We start from the raw sequence: 15,453 nt of genomic DNA, 5'->3' as shown, positions 1-15,453 counted from the left end.
CAAAGTCAGGCACAAAGAGTCCAGTTCCCGGTTGTTGCTGTTGCGCACGGATCCTGTTGAGCATTGTGTAAAGTAATCGCTGGATCTTTGTGTTGCCCACCATCACTGTCTGTTGATACTGTAGTGCGAAGCCTAGATTTTGCATTGACTGTCATAGTTGGCAGTCACTGTAGTACGAAAAGATGGGTTTATCTGAACTTCACATTGCTGGATCTCGTGGGTTGGCAAAATCTTGGCATGAATGGGCTCGTTCTCAGTCATGAAGAACAGACAACTTCAGGATTTCTCCCTTTTCTTCAGAGGATTGCACTCTGATGACAGCTAAGGGCCCTAGACTTGGGGAGGCACATCTTGGGCATCAGAGACTCACTCTAGCAAATGCCAGCAGGGCTCAGGCAAGATCAGTTGCAGGTCCGGATAGCCCAGTTGCACTAGGTCATCTGGGCAGTTTCAGGGTGGTCTCTGGAGCTTGCTGTGTCCCTGTCGTTCAGAACAGGAGGCCAGCCAGCTGACCCTTGCAGTTACTCAGGTAGCCTGGAATGAAGCAAACAGGTACAGTCTTTCTTCTCAGAGAGGAGGGCTGGCCTCAAGCAGCAGGTCAATCCTTCTTCTGTACTATCTACAGTACACTTCTGGACCTGGGGACTCTACCAGGAAGAGGAACTGCTGTGATGCTGAATGGACTGCCTGGACTGTGCTGACCTGCTGCCCTCTTGCCTGGGTGAGAAGGACAAGACCAGCATCTCTAAAGCCTAGGACCCCAGAGGGACTCCATGGGCTAGTTGTCTGGCCTCCTGATAAGAAGCCGCAGGGACAGAACAGGCTTCCAACCACTTTGAACCCAGTACTTGGTCTCTGCAATCTGTGAGTCCTGCCCTCCCAAGTGCTGTTGCCACACCAGTCCTGGACTAATGGGAGTTGGCCTGAAGGTGCTCTGCCAGCCCATCTGTGGATCCAGCAGAACCAATGCATCTCTTCCACAGCGAGGTGCATCTCCTGCAGAACGCATCGCCCTCGGAACCGACACATTGTCTGCTGTGCATCCTTTCCTGACTCAAGGACTTTGTATCGACATCACAGCCCATTGGAGTTGACGCATCTCCACGCAAGGACGTCAACTTGCCAAATGCAGACCATCAGAACCGCCATTGCACAGCGCATCCCTAAGCCCTGACCTGGCATTACCTCTGATGGCAACGCATCCACGACATGGGACTCTGCATCTCTTCGCTACCAGGAATAAGGTACTGTGTTCAGCAGATCTAAGTGGATCCTTCTAGCTGGCCCTTGCTCAATCGTGGTTGACCTGAACTTTCCACTTTGTCCCAGTCTGGCACGACCGAATAACCACAGCTGACGCTGTATGCTTTTTGACGCTATTTTCACCTAAATCTTTAAATTTTGCATTTCTTCAGTTCTACGGATTGGATTTTAGTCCTTGTGGTCTTGATTTATTTATTACAATTTACTCTATTTCTCTAAATTGGAGTGGGATTTCTCTTGTGTTGTGTTATCTCGTTACTACTGTTTGAAGTGTTGCACAAATACTTTACACATTGCCTCTAATCTGAGCTCTGTGCCAAGCTACCAGAGAGTCGAGCACAGGTTAATTTGGGGTTTGCTTGTGACTTCACCCTGACAAGGAATGTGGTTTCTGCTTGAGTAGGGATTTACCCTCGTCAACCAGTAGCCCAATTTCTTACACTTGTATCATGATATTGCTGCAAACTTTAAATTCACTGCATGTGAATAATTCAGCATGGTGAATCCAATTAAACATTTCAAATTTTACATGTTAAACTTAGTGGAGGGTGGAATACTCCGTTCGTTGGCAGAGTTCACAGAGTTTTTGCCACTACGCACTCCGCACGGAGTGTGGAGTTTGACAAAAACTCTGCCATCCTCCACGTAGCAGAGTTTACCAGCGCCGGCTTTCAAATGAATATGTAGTCATCTGCCTGATGCCCTATGGCCTAGATGTGTTCTTGTTCTCAGTCTAGTGTTTTAGGTGACTAGAGCCAGCCGGAGAACCACATGTGTTTTTGGCAGTTTCAGTTCTTCGTGTCAGTCGCGTGACTTCATGGTACCCGGCTGGGCGGGAAGAGAAATCATCCAGTGTTTTTCAGTGGCAAGATCCAACATTTGCTTGTTTTCAGCGACCGAGCAGCTCCTGTAAAAGGAGCACAGTGACTGGCGTTTACAGTGGAACGGGTGATAACGAGGGGAGAGAGGAAGAAAGAGATGAATATATTGTGAATCGACGTCTAGCGTTGGGTGGCTCGGTACTGAAAGGTCTTTATTAGTGTTGCAGCCTCAGCTGAATGTCATGGAAATCCTGGAGATTTCTCAAAACCGCTTTGTGTACAATTAGCAGCATATCCCTAATACGGATATGCTGGAAGCTATAGACATGCATATTAGCAGCAATATTTTATTGTGGTAACTGACGGACAATGGATGCAATAGCTTCTTCTCCAATGGCAAGCGAAGAAGATATATAAAAGCTTTATTTACATATAGTCTATTTAAGGAGGCACGGTTACGGCACGTGCGCACAGTCTACGTATTTCCTCAGCAATCAGCATGGATGTCTGTACAAGAATGGGGTTGTTAGCTTTAACAATGATTCTGTTGAAGATTGGAGTTTAATTTTAGGGTGAGATCTGTGTGGTGCAAATTATGCACTGTGCAACGAGAACCCACCCAACTGAGATGCTGTTTGAGGGTAGAGAATACAATGATTAAAGTCTCCCAGCAGCTTAGCTGCAAACTGTAACAAGAGTCAATTCCCATATCTGAAAAGGCCTATGTAAGTTTACACCTAATGTTTGCTTTTCACACCTAATATCTCAGTGAAACGAAAGTCTCACAAATGACCCAAAAAAGGGAGGGAAACTTTCTTCTTTTCTTCCAGGAATGGGAATAGTTTCAAGGACAGAACCTTTCTTTTGAGAGCAGACAGCCTTTTCAGTCATGTACAGCTAGAGCCAGCATGGTATTTATCTGAGATGCGAGCCTCGTGTTCTAAAAGCCTTGGTTTGATAGTAGGTGAGTGGGTTTCACTCTGATGCGTTTTCACATGTGCCTCCTTTGGCATCTGATGTCCTGCATCATGATTTATTTTCTGTGATAATAGCACTTTATAATAAGTAAATAAATAAAATCCACTTTGATGCAACCCTTGCATGAAGAAAGCATGGGATCTTGGTTTCATTGACTTAGTGCTCATCACCAATCACAAACTAGTGTCACCTTTCACTTTTCCCTGCTTAACTCCCTCCCAGCAGGGAGCTGGCTGGGAGCAAAGAAGACAAGTCCTGTGCACAGCTGCTTGAAAGCATCCTGCCTGTGGCCTGACAGTTTCACCCACAGCTCTAGCTCGGATCTCTAGAGCTGTAAGGGCTGCTCTTGAAAACTAAGTCCATTCTTCATGATTTACAAGGGCACAGGGGGTCTCATCCTGCCAGTGAAGCCCTCCTGTCTCCTGTAGAACTTGCCTCTCCTTAGTGGAGAGGTGTGGCGCAGCGGCCAGGGCAGCTGACCTTGGAGCACAGGGTTCACGGTTCGATCCCCAGGCTCACCTCAGCACCATGTGACTCTGTGCAATAGCTCACTTAATTTCCACAATAGCCCCCAGTGCCTTGAGACCCGTAGGGGTGAGTAGTTTGCGCTTTACAAATACCGGATTTAGGATTTAACCTCTGGTGGCTGGGGAGTGTGGAAGGCCCCGGGGACAGCTGGAGCTTGGGCCTCCTCGAAGAACCCCAGAGGTCCAGCTGACACTGAACATTTCTACTCCCTGTCCTGTGCCTGGGAGTGCAGAGGCGAGGGCTGCTGCATGCAGAGGAAGAACAGGATAAAGTGATAAGTACACACTAGGCTGAATATCCTCGGTCAGGGCAGGCACCTCCGGGAGCTTGAAACCATGGGGTGGAGTCTAAGGAGTCCATGGAGTGGAGTCTAAGGAACCAGTCTGGAAACCGTGGACACTTTCAATGTACATTTTAACTAGAACATCTGGTGCTCCAATGGAGCTTTACTGAAGATACTATCTCCAAAACTAGCTCTCAAAAGTGTTGCTTAATTCCACTGCATTTCAGTGCACTACTGCTCCCTAGTGGTTATTTGTAGGAATGACTGACATAGAGCACATGAAGTCTCGCAAGGGAGACAGACGTCAGCATTTCTTAAATTTGCATCTTCCACATTCTAGACGATTCAGGGACCTGTGCACGTGCCTAACACACACCCATATTGCCAGAACTAATAAGCAATGAAGAAGCCAATAGGGCTGGCTCTGTGTTTATTGTGATCATGTTCTGCTCGTTGTTATGAGCACAAAGAGTGCTCTCATTTTTGTAAGGTAGCTATTCATAAAATGCAATATTGTTAAGGAGGGGTGTGCCTTAACAGAAGGATTAGGGCATGGTGCTTTGGTAATGAGATATTTTATATTTACTATGATGGCGAATTTTTTTCATAGATACAGCATTTATGGAACAAAAGCAAAAACAGAGATCAGATTAATGAGGCCCTGTGGTGTGTATAAAGAAGGCGTGTGCAGAATACACTTGATCTGGACTGGATAGCTGGTTAATGTAACTATGTTCCTCGGTACACACAGCTGATTTCATACCATTATTCCAGTACATGTGCTGTCTGAGGAGTCCCCGATTAAATACATGGGATTCTAGATCAGTCTACGCGGGGAGAGGGTGTGGTCCATCGGCTAGACTGCCGACTTTGGTAGTTCTAGCCTCCTGGGTCGCGTTCACACTGTGATTCTGGGCAAAATCACTTAATCTCCGAGTCTGGCCTTTATCAATTGAGACCTGAGAGACACCTCACAACAATGCAAACCATGAAAAAGAGCAGGAGCTGGCAGGGTTTCTCCACCAAGCTTGAGGATGCAGCAGAAGGCAAGATATTCAGAAAAATATGATAAATGTTGTTCAAAGTAATCGAAACTCCTTTTGAGGCATCACTGCTGGCTGCGCTTTTGGGGTGGGTGAAAATATTAATTACCTTAAGTGCAAAAACATGCCCATTGTATGCCTTCTGGCCAAATGTCTGGCTGGAATCCAAACACTGGAGCCTCGGATGCGCACCCAGTAAAAAAGCAACGGATCGCAGAACTGACGTATTGCAACGACCACCTTCAGTTTTATTACTAACAACTCCTGCTCCTGGAGACTCCCATCCCAAAGATACTTGGGAAGCGTTCCATCATGTTTAATATTAATGGCTGACACAATCTATAGAAAGACTTATACATGACTCTTACCTACAGTATGAAGTGAGATGATAGCACTCATATGAACAGAATATATTAAATGCTCTGATAATCACATGTAATGCAATGTATGTACAACGATGTATTACTCGAATTGTTGATTCACCTATGAATTAAAAATCCAATATACATATATTTTTAAAGGCCTGACGGAAACTCTATTACTATACGAAACCATTGCGGCCACACTGCTATTTGCTAGTCGTATACGGATGTTTGATAAACGAGATGCTGCTCTTTTAAAGCAGATTATTTACTGCAATAATTATTTTTTGCTTTCTTTTCGTATTCTTTGTGCCAAAAAATGCACTTACCAAGTACCTGGAACAGAGATATCCATAGAACCTGAAAATAGAGCATGAAAATCAATGTTGCATTACAACTCCCACATATTATGTTATTTCTATATATTCTCAAATAGCCTGAAGCTCATTGCAACCAGAACTAAATGTAGCACTCCTATAGAAACACAACGAAGTAAGAATCTAGTTCAGAACCTTTGGAGCTTATTTATGGGATTTTGGCATAGGGCAGTGCAGCAAAGTACCTTGCTTCGCTGCCCTACACCAAAATGAAAGGTCAGGAAAGCACCGTATTTAAGCAAAACCGTGCATTGCTGTCCTTGCTTTCTATGCTGGCGCTGTTTTGTCAGCCTAGGTCCAACGTAGGTACCCCTTTACCATGGTGCAAGGGTGCCTCCGCTACATGCAGAATTGTTTTTGTGAAGTAAGGGACACCTTCCTGCGGCACAACAAGCCTAAGAGGCGCTTTCCTCTTTCTATGTGTGCTGCAGAATACAGCACACATGGAAAGAGGTCAATAAGAGGAGAAATAAACATAATTCTCATTGTCACACCTCACCTCGGGAGGAGTATCGATTTGGCACTTCTCATGGTTTACATCACTTTGTAATTCTGGGACAGCATCAGATTCCATGGGTGTTGCATGGGAAAACCCACTGCGACGCCCACGGAACGCCTCCCAGGAGCAGAGTAAGGCTACACAGCAATTTTCATCTTACTCATTATTTATGAGGCCACTCAAAGCCACGCAGGGGGGCTTTGCGTGGCTTCATAAATCAAAATGAGAGCCCTGCGTCATGCATTTACCACTTTTGGTGGTGCAACGGTGATGCAAGGCTCTCATAAATAAGCCTCTATGACTCAAACTTCCCCATTACATTTTAGTCAGGCTTAAACTAAAGAATAGCAGAATAGCTGGTGAATCCTACAGGTCACTGGTGGAACAACACTGCCATCAAGTGGCTTAATAGAGAGTTGCAAATGCTTTCTGTTTTAACAAGAGGTCTTACTGAAAGGCAGTGCAGTGCAGGTGTGATGGGCTCTTGTGTGACAATGCCTTTTTAACACATGATGGTTGCAGAGTGTTGCCCAGAATGTATTTAGCGCGACCACAGGATCCTCATCTGACACCGAGTGAGGGGAAGAAGAATAAGAAAACACATGCATAATGGTATCTGCAGAGGAGTAATTTAACAGAGAATCTATTAAAAAAGATACATCTTACATACCTGTCACCCTCTTGACTCGAGACTGAGGTTGAAGTCAGGCCTCTAAAAAATTATCCCATTAAGGGGAATAGAGCATGAACACTTTTTGGAGGGTTATATAAGTCATATGAGCGGGTGACCCACTAAAGTCTTTGTAGGCATTTCTTTCTTAGGCGAATGAACAGAAGTAAAGAGAAGCTGTTTAATTTGGAGTTGGCTCAGAGGTGGAGTTCTCATCAGCAGACATACCCCTATTTTGGCACTCATGTCTTCCAAGCTCCAAATTCAACTCACCCAAAAATTGTGCTGATTCTGCCAACTCTTCTGTCAGATCCACCACCCTGGTGGAGGAAGTTACCCCAGGGAAAGGCCACTATGGAAAGTGTGGTGATGTGCTGAGAGTTTTCTGTACGGCTGGGTGAAATATTCTGCCCCAATGGCTAAGATTGTGGAGTTTTGCCCACTCCATGTTCCACCTGGAGTGTGGAGCTCTGGCAAAACTCTGCCTTTTCTTCGCACGCAGCTGGTCAACGTTAAGTTGGTGAGTGTGAGTGAGAATTTTCATTCACTAGTACAAATTTCGAGTGCTGGAATGCCTCCTGGTGAGGGTTCTCAATGCGGGCAGTCGTGGCATGTTGCGGCAGGTTACCACCGTTGACGTTGAGAAAGTTGCCTCTCGAGTAGAAATTCTACTCAAGAGGCAGAAAGAAGCAGCACCATCTGGCGCGCCGTGTGGTGCTGTTTGCGCCATTTTACAGCGTGGAACAAGCTCCCAGAGCTAAAAACCAGCTTGAACAGTATGACGTGCCACTATTCTGCCACTCGCATGACTCCGTGGAATCTCCCGTTAGTTCCACCCACCCCCAATTTTCTGCCCGTTCGTCAGTTGCAGTGATGGATCCATCCTAAATAAATTATCATGTTCAATAACTTACGAAGAAGTACCAAAGAAGTAAATGTAACTTTTTAAATTGAATCATATATCTGCTGTCAGGAAGATATAAATGAATGCTTTAATTAATAAGATAGGTTGCGTGATACACATTCATGTCAGCATCCGGCCTGGGTGTCCTGCTGTTAGACGCGGACACATCCTGGCAGAAAGTATGGAAGAGAAGAATATTTGTCCCAGTTCATTTAAATTTAAAACACTGTTGCCTATGATCCGGTAGCTAAGATGTACCACTCCTATTAAACTCATGCAGCTTCAATATAAATGGAGGCCTTATGCACAAGTCAGCAGGCCTGACCTGTATCAGGTCTCACTACTGCGAGAGCCTCAAGGGGCTTGTTTAGAGTTTGGCTTTTATCAGCCAAAATGTGGCAGATGTTCCTTTCACTGTATTTAGAGGGCCTTTGAAATCAATGCAGCCTTATTACGGCGAGAACACGACATCCGCCACATTTTGGTGGATGTCCTGCCTCACACAAGCCCTAAAGGTCAAGAGGAGCAGAAGTGACACTTTGAAGGACAATTACTTCTTCGGATTGGTCACTTGTCCCACTCTGGGCCCTTCAATAGCCTCCTGTTTGTTACTGAATGGCCTGGACATAGGCAAGGGATGGAGACTCCTGAAGGTAAACACAGCTCTTGTAGCCCTGTTACCATGGTCAGATTGGGAAGGCTAGCAGTCGGGCATTGGGCGATGGGCCGGTGTCTCAGGGTCACCTGTTGGCTGGCGTTTTTAGGGCCCCTTTAAACCAGCATGTTAGAAATGGGGATTCCTGGTAGGCTAGGGCATGCGCCAAAGCTAGGCAGAGACCCCCATTCTAGTTCGGGCGAGGAAGTTACACACTGAGGAAAACCCCTGCTCACCCCCTTGGTAGCTTGGCACGAGCAGTCAGGCTTATCCCAGAGGCAATGTGTAAAGCGTTTGCGCAACACATACACAGTAGCAACACACTAGGCACACCACAAAAGGATCTAGAAACATGGTTATATAAAAAATAGCCTTTGTATTATCATAAACACATTAGAAACATAATCACACAGTAACCCTGTGCCAACTGGCACCAGGTCACAATTTACAGGGGACTATGTACAAGGCAGCGCCAATCGGGTCGCTGCCAGAACCATCACAAAAGTACAAGTAATAAATGTAAAATAACCAGTACCTACTGGTAAAATAATGAGGTTAGCAATATTGTAGTAAGAATAAACCACATTAGTTCAGGCATAAAATACAAGCATCATAGCATGACATTAGGCAAAATCGCATGAGAGATAACCACAGAACCTAATAACCTGACGTTAGGCATCCTCATAAGCATAAATGCAACATCATTAGGCATAAAAATACATTATGCATACCCCTATTAGAATGGGGCATAAACCATAATCAGTAGTGCACATAGATTATCACTATTCTATTGTAGGGCCCACCTTGGTATGCAAAAAAAACATGCCCCTCGTTGCAGCTGCCCACGCTCTTGTGATGCAGCTGTAGAAACAAGCATTGGAACTAACAAGGTGCAGATTGAGGGTCCACGTCACAGCTGCCCGCTTCTGCGGCGCAGCTGTGTCCAGATAACAGAAGAATGCCACCAAAAGTAAATGCCCTCATGGTGCAGCTGTTGCTAACTTGCGGGGCAGCTGTGTAAATTAGACTCTGGTGCCTGGGGAGCCCCTAATCTGGGACTCTGAAAGAAAAAGGTGCCCACAAGTTGTAGCTACCCATGTCACTCAGTTCCAAAGCCCTACGTCCAGCAGCTGCCCGCTGACACCCGGGGCAGCTGCTATCCTTGCAAGTAGGGCGCCGCAGCCTCAATCGGCCTGCTGGGTTTGGGGGGACTGCTCCGGGTTTCAAGGAGCTCCCACCACTCACCCGCTTTTAAGGAAATGGCCTCGGCCATCAAGAACAAAAGCGAAGTCGCAGCCCCACTCACCGGCAGTCCGGGACTCTCACTGCCGCCGGCTAACTTTTCCATGACTTCTCTGACACGCAGGGCTCTCGCTCTTCTCCGAGCAGCCTCTGTTTGAGCAGGGGGCCCTTCCCACAACCAGATGCAGGAAACCCGTGGGGCTCTCCTACACTCACGGGAGCCCTGCTTCATGACCAGCACCGTTTGGCCAGACTTCCTCTCCGGCCGTCTTTCGGACTCCCCTCAGGCTCCGCCCACAGTCAGGCAGACGTGCCTGACTTCCGGTTTTGCCGCTCACAGTGGCGGCGGCTCTCTTTCTCCTCGCGATACAATGCGGGGTGGGCACCCGCTTTGAATTAGAGCTCAAGTGCGGGTTGGGCACCTGCCTTTTGAAATATGCAGAAATGCGGGGTGGGCACCCGCTATCAGCACCACAATGCGGGGTGGGCACCCGCCTTTAAAATATGCATAAAGCGGGGTGGACACCCGCCGTCATCACCACAATGCGGGGTGGGCACCTGCCGTTAAAGATGCATGAAAGTGGGGTGGGCTCCCGCTCCAATTGGCAAAATGCGGGGTGGGCTCCCGCTTTGCTCAGCATCCAGGTGGGGGAATCCCCATGTCGGGATTCCCTCGAAGTAAGATTCTGCTCTGTGCTGCAGAGCACACGTGCTCTTCTTCTCTTAGGCAATTTAAAATATAGTGCTCACGAGACGCTGGAAAGCAGGCAAGGTTGGGCAAAGGTCAGCAGACCATTCCCCAGCAGAGTAGCAATCCCTTGGGAGAATCAGACACAGTGAGGATGGCGATCCTGAAGTGCAGCAGCCCTGGCTCCAGCGTAGCTTCTTCCCAGTCCAGTCATGTTCCCAGAGGTGGAGGGGGGCAGAGCTGGGCACAGGCAGGCCAGCACGTAGGGACCCCCAGGAGCCAGCAGCTGGGTCCCACGGCGGTTCCTCCTGGCAGAGTGTCCCCTCCAGTCCAGTCAAAGTAAGAACAAGCACACACAACATGGGGTCAGAGCCCCTCTATTTATATTACATCTCTTCTTTGTCTGCCCCTACTAGAAGCTTCTGGAAGGGTCTTGCAGGTTCCAGTCCCAACTGGTTCTGGGAGGGGTGTTAATCACTTTGTTTACCAGGCTTCCCTCCTCCTTTATAAGCTGGGGCTTGGTCATCAGACACACCACAGGGGGGCGGAGCCAGCATTGTACAGGGAAGGCACAGATCTATTCAGGGACAGGGGACTTCTCCTTCCACTACTCCAATTGCAGATCTTCTATTCAGCCTAGTGCTGACTCACCCTGCCCTCCCTGGAGCCACCCACACCTCAGCAGCCCCTGTCACTTCTAGAACCAGACACACAATCCACATTAGGCAGGCAGACACATAGCACACAGGAATGCCAACTTCTAAAAGTGGCATTCCTAAAATAGTGGTAATAGATCTGGTGTGCACCATTGCGCAGCATTTATTATTTCCATTCCAAACATACCAAACATGACCTACTTATTTTGTTACATTCAGGAGTTATTCCATAAGGGGGGGGTTCCCAATGTTAGCCTATGGAGGGCAGAGAGGACACACACTTTAGACTGGACAGCAGTGCTAAAGCGCCCAGAGTCCTAAAACCACCAACACCATGTCAGAAAAAAGGCTAGGAGGAAGGCAAAAAGTTCAGGGGTGACCCTGCAAAAAGGGCCAAGTCCAACACAGCCTAAGAGACTTACCGTCTTTCCCAATCCACATCAGACCACTGTAAAGTTTTGCCAGTATCATGGGCGCTTCCTTGCTATGCTGTCAAACTGAGGCTGGGGGAAGGTGTTGTTCTGGCACTTAGGGCATTCTCACCTCGGCCCCCTGCTTCGTGTGGCCGGTCCAGCCCAGAAGTAGTGTCTCCCCCCTCTGGGCCATCACTTCCAGGCCATGGCAGGTGTGGGGAGGGTGGGAGTATGCAGGGGCCTTTGAGTGGGAGCCTTTCTCACCTGAGCCACCCTGTTTAAGTGTGCCTTACTTGACCCACCTCCCCTGCCAGGTCATACCCTAAGGCTATAAAGGGATGGGAACGTGGTTAATGAGAAAATTGTCCTCATTAGGAGCCAGATGTTGTTACCTCGGTCCCAGTGTCTTCTAGGCCTTGGTGGAAGGGTGGGTGAGTGTTTGCATTGGCCTCGCTGGGAGGTCACCTTTCTTAGAGGACAAAAAACATATGATGTAGCGTTATGGTGACAGAGCTGCTAACGTTGGAATTGGGGAAGGAAGTTCGAGTTCTGGCATCAGTTCAACATCCAGTGATTCTGAGAAAGTCACTCAATCTCGGTATTAAAAATGAATTTGATTTTGTTCAATGTAGCTGATGACCAAATTGCTCCAATGCCTTTGGACCGAATTCACGGTATATAAAGCTACACATTTTTTATTTAACCATTTGGGAATGTGGGCCACTTTTCGAAGTGCCCGAGCCTAATGATGATCCCAACCCGACCCTGCCTGCTACTCTCTGTTCCTGCTGAAAGCTTTATGATCCCCGAGACCTGGGGTATCAAGAGCAGTCCCAGGGGTATCAAGAGCAGTTCCAGGGGTAGCAGAGGGCAAGAAAGGGATAATAGCAGCACACCCTGGATACTCATAGCTAGCTTCCATCAGCACATGAGGGCTAAGTCTGATATACTGGGAAAAAGCAGAGTATTATCAACAAGACAGATGAAATACTATGAGCAGCTCTCTGTGCTACCAGACAGACTAGTGGCAAATGATCTTAGTCAGCAACAAAACTAGTGAAAGAAAGGAGAGAGGAGGCGACAGTGCTCTCTGTAGTGTAAGCCTGGGCGGACTTGTGGAACTCCACAAAGTGCAAAAAAAACCTCTGCCCTGCTACGCGGAGCTTCGCGAGCAGCAGAGTGCGTTAGATAAATGCAGTTTGTGGTGATTTTCAGTGCCAGGTGCTTGTCCACACTCTGCAATCATTGCGAACAGCCCTATGAACAGCGCAAGCGGGGGCTGCTTCCTTTCTGCCGCTCCAGTAGATGTTTACTCGAGCTCTAGCTTTCTCATCGCTAATGGACGTTTTCTCAACGCGAGCGGCTGCAAGCATACGCAACCACTCACAATGAGAAATCTGACGGCCCGCCTTGAGAAATCTTGCCGGGAGGTTGATTTTTCACGCTCGCGCTCGCCAACTTGATGTTGACGATCGCAAACAAGGAAAAATGTTGCCAGATGGTGGATTTCCTCGCTCGCACTCGCCAGCTTTACGTTGATGAACGCGTGTGATTGAAAAACTCTGCTCCGCAGAACTCCGCAAGCTCCGCGTTATGCGGAGTGGGGAAAACTCTGCAAACTCCGCAAGCGTAGCGGAGATCACCGACCAGACTTACTGTAGTGGCCTTCCTATAAGCGTAATCAGTAAATGTCTTTAGGGCCTCCACAGGGATTAGGGGCCAGATGTATGACCCATTTTTGCATGTGCAAACGGGTTAGCGACCTGTTTGCGAATGCAAAAACTAATAGGGCCATGTACAAACCCTATTTAGCGAGTCACAACTTATTTGCGACTAGCTAAATAAGATTTGTGACTCGCAATTCGGAAGGGACTTTCCAAAGGCGTCCCTTCCTAATTGCGACTCATTACCCTATGTAAGAATGTTTTGCGACCGCAATTTACCGCCCTCTTCAAGAGGGTGATAGTGCACTCGCAATTGGGAAGGGGTCCCTTCCCCATTTGCAAAAGCAGGGTAAAATATTTTTTAGGGGCAGGCAGTGGTCCCAGGGAACCACTACCTGCCCTTAAAAAAATGAAACAAAAAAAGTTTAATTTTATTTTTTGTAAATACATCCCATATTCCTTTAAGGAAAACGGTCTGCATTGGAAAAGAAATGCTTTATTTAAAAGCAGACCCATACATGGAGGTCTTCTGAGCCCAGCAGGCCACCATACCTGAGAGGGCCAGCCATTCCCAATGAGGTCGCAAATTGCGAGTGCCTCATTAATATTCATGAGGCATTCAATTTGCAATCCCATTGGGAATCGCAAACAGTGTCTGATCCACTGTTGTACATTGTGATTTGCGACTCGCAAATTGCGACTTGCAATTTTCACAATTTGAGAGTCGCAATTCAAAATGGTCGTACATCTGGCTCTTAGTGTGACAAACCAGAAGCTTGGTACTCCCACACCCCAGACCTGGTGCCCCATTAGCAGGTTAATGGACAGACAAATGAAAGCGCTCTGCAGGCTCAGTCTGTAAAACGACTAAACAACAAAGGTGTGGTGCAGCGGCCAGGGCAGTTGACTTCGGAGCACAGGGCTCACGGTTCGATCCCCGGCTCCAGCGGCAGCTCAGCTCAGCACCATGCAACTCTGGGCAATAGCTCACTTAATTTCCACAACGGCCCCCAGCACCTTGAGACCCGTAAGAGTGAGTAGTTCGCGCTTTAGAAATACGGATTAATTTTTTTTACATTTTTACTCTCTAAAGCTCGCAAAAAGGTAAAGAATTTCTGAAATAAAGAACATTCTGTGAGTCTAGAATAACACCGTGAGACAACAGAAACAAGCCTGCAGATAAGACAAACGAAACACAATGTCCAGAGACTGCACATTCTGTGTACAAAGTAATATATATAAGTAGGAATAGGTGTATATTTATACTGATAATTACTGTATACATGCACTACGTCATATAATCCGAATTTTTTACTGCCACTTAATAATCCTTACAGCTTGCTTCCGAGGGCAGCAATGGTTACTACAGGTCCCAAACCTGAGTTATAGGCCCACGGGCGAGGGCCTTTCAAAACCGCTGAAGCCCCAGCCAGACGTGGTGTAATGCTTTAAGGACATTATACCTGGAAGGGGGCTGCGGTGTAAATGTTCTAAATTAAAAGGAGAGAAACAGAAAGACAAAAAATTAAATGTTGGCACGAAGGCCTCTATACTCCATTACTGGCCTAACCCACTCTATTGTCTTCAATGCTGCTCTCAACATTCCACTCTTAATCGGTGTTAATTAATGCTCATTTGATCAACCACAGAAGAATGCATGTTGCTATTATCACTGCAAGGATATAAGGGTATGCCCTGCAGGTTACATCTGTCATTCCTAGGCTGGCTTCCTTGCCCTGAGGGTTCTCAGTCCATGGGAGGCTGCATGGGAGGCTCCTCTCAATGGGATGAGGGTCTACACCCCCCCTTGTTTTGTTACACCGAGAGTGAATAGTGATCTATTCCTTCTTGGTATGATAAAAAATGCCAACATCTTTTAGGGCCGCAAATGTCTCTGATGGCTGGCACAGGAGCACGAGTGTGCCAGCAGCAGCCTTCAGAAGCAGGGCTGGAGGAATCCTTCCCTGCCCTCGGGCCCTGGCATGCCTCTCTGCCTTCTCCATTTGTGGCATGCTAAGCGTTGCAGCTAGAGGTAGAGTTGTGCACTGCAGGCTTCAGCCCTGCATTGCCCATGACAGCGTTGCAGCTAGAGGTAGAGTTGTGCACTGCAGGTGTTCGCTCTGCATTGCCCGTGACAGCGTTGCAGCTAGAGGTAGAGTTGTGCACTGCAGGCTTCAGCCCTGCATTGCCCGTGGCAGCGTTGCAGCTAGAGGTAGAGTTGTGCACTGCAGGTGTTAGCCCTGCATTGCCCGTGACAGCGTTGCAGCTAGAGGTAGAGTTGTGCACTGCAGGCTTCAGCCCTGCATTGCCCGTGGCAGCGTTGCAGCTAGAGGTAGAGTTGTGCACTGCAGGCGTTAGCCCTGCATTGCCCGTGACAGCGTTGCAGCTAGAGGTAGAGTTGTGCACT

General features: G+C 47.6%; 1 protein-coding gene across 1 annotated transcript in view; it reads right to left on the bottom strand.

Moving 5' to 3' along the window:
• LOC146870431 (E3 ubiquitin-protein ligase TRIM39-like) overlaps positions 1–9,976 on the bottom strand; it is a 235,480-nt gene extending 225,504 nt beyond the window's left edge. Inside the window, exon 1 of the mRNA XM_085640914.1 lies at positions 9,690–9,976. Within this exon, the coding sequence (XP_085497040.1) occupies positions 9,690–9,857 (168 nt within the window). The 5' untranslated portion in view covers positions 9,858–9,976. The remainder of the gene's footprint in view (positions 1–9,689) is intronic.
• Between the last annotated feature and the right edge of the window lie 5,477 nt (positions 9,977–15,453).

Source organism: Triturus cristatus, chromosome 1_1, assembly GCF_964204655.1.
Source record: "Triturus cristatus chromosome 1_1, aTriCri1.1, whole genome shotgun sequence".
Classification (NCBI taxonomy): domain Eukaryota; kingdom Metazoa; phylum Chordata; class Amphibia; order Caudata; family Salamandridae; genus Triturus; species Triturus cristatus.
Note: the sequence above shows the minus strand (reverse complement) of the source record. Positions and strands in the feature narration are given on the sequence as shown.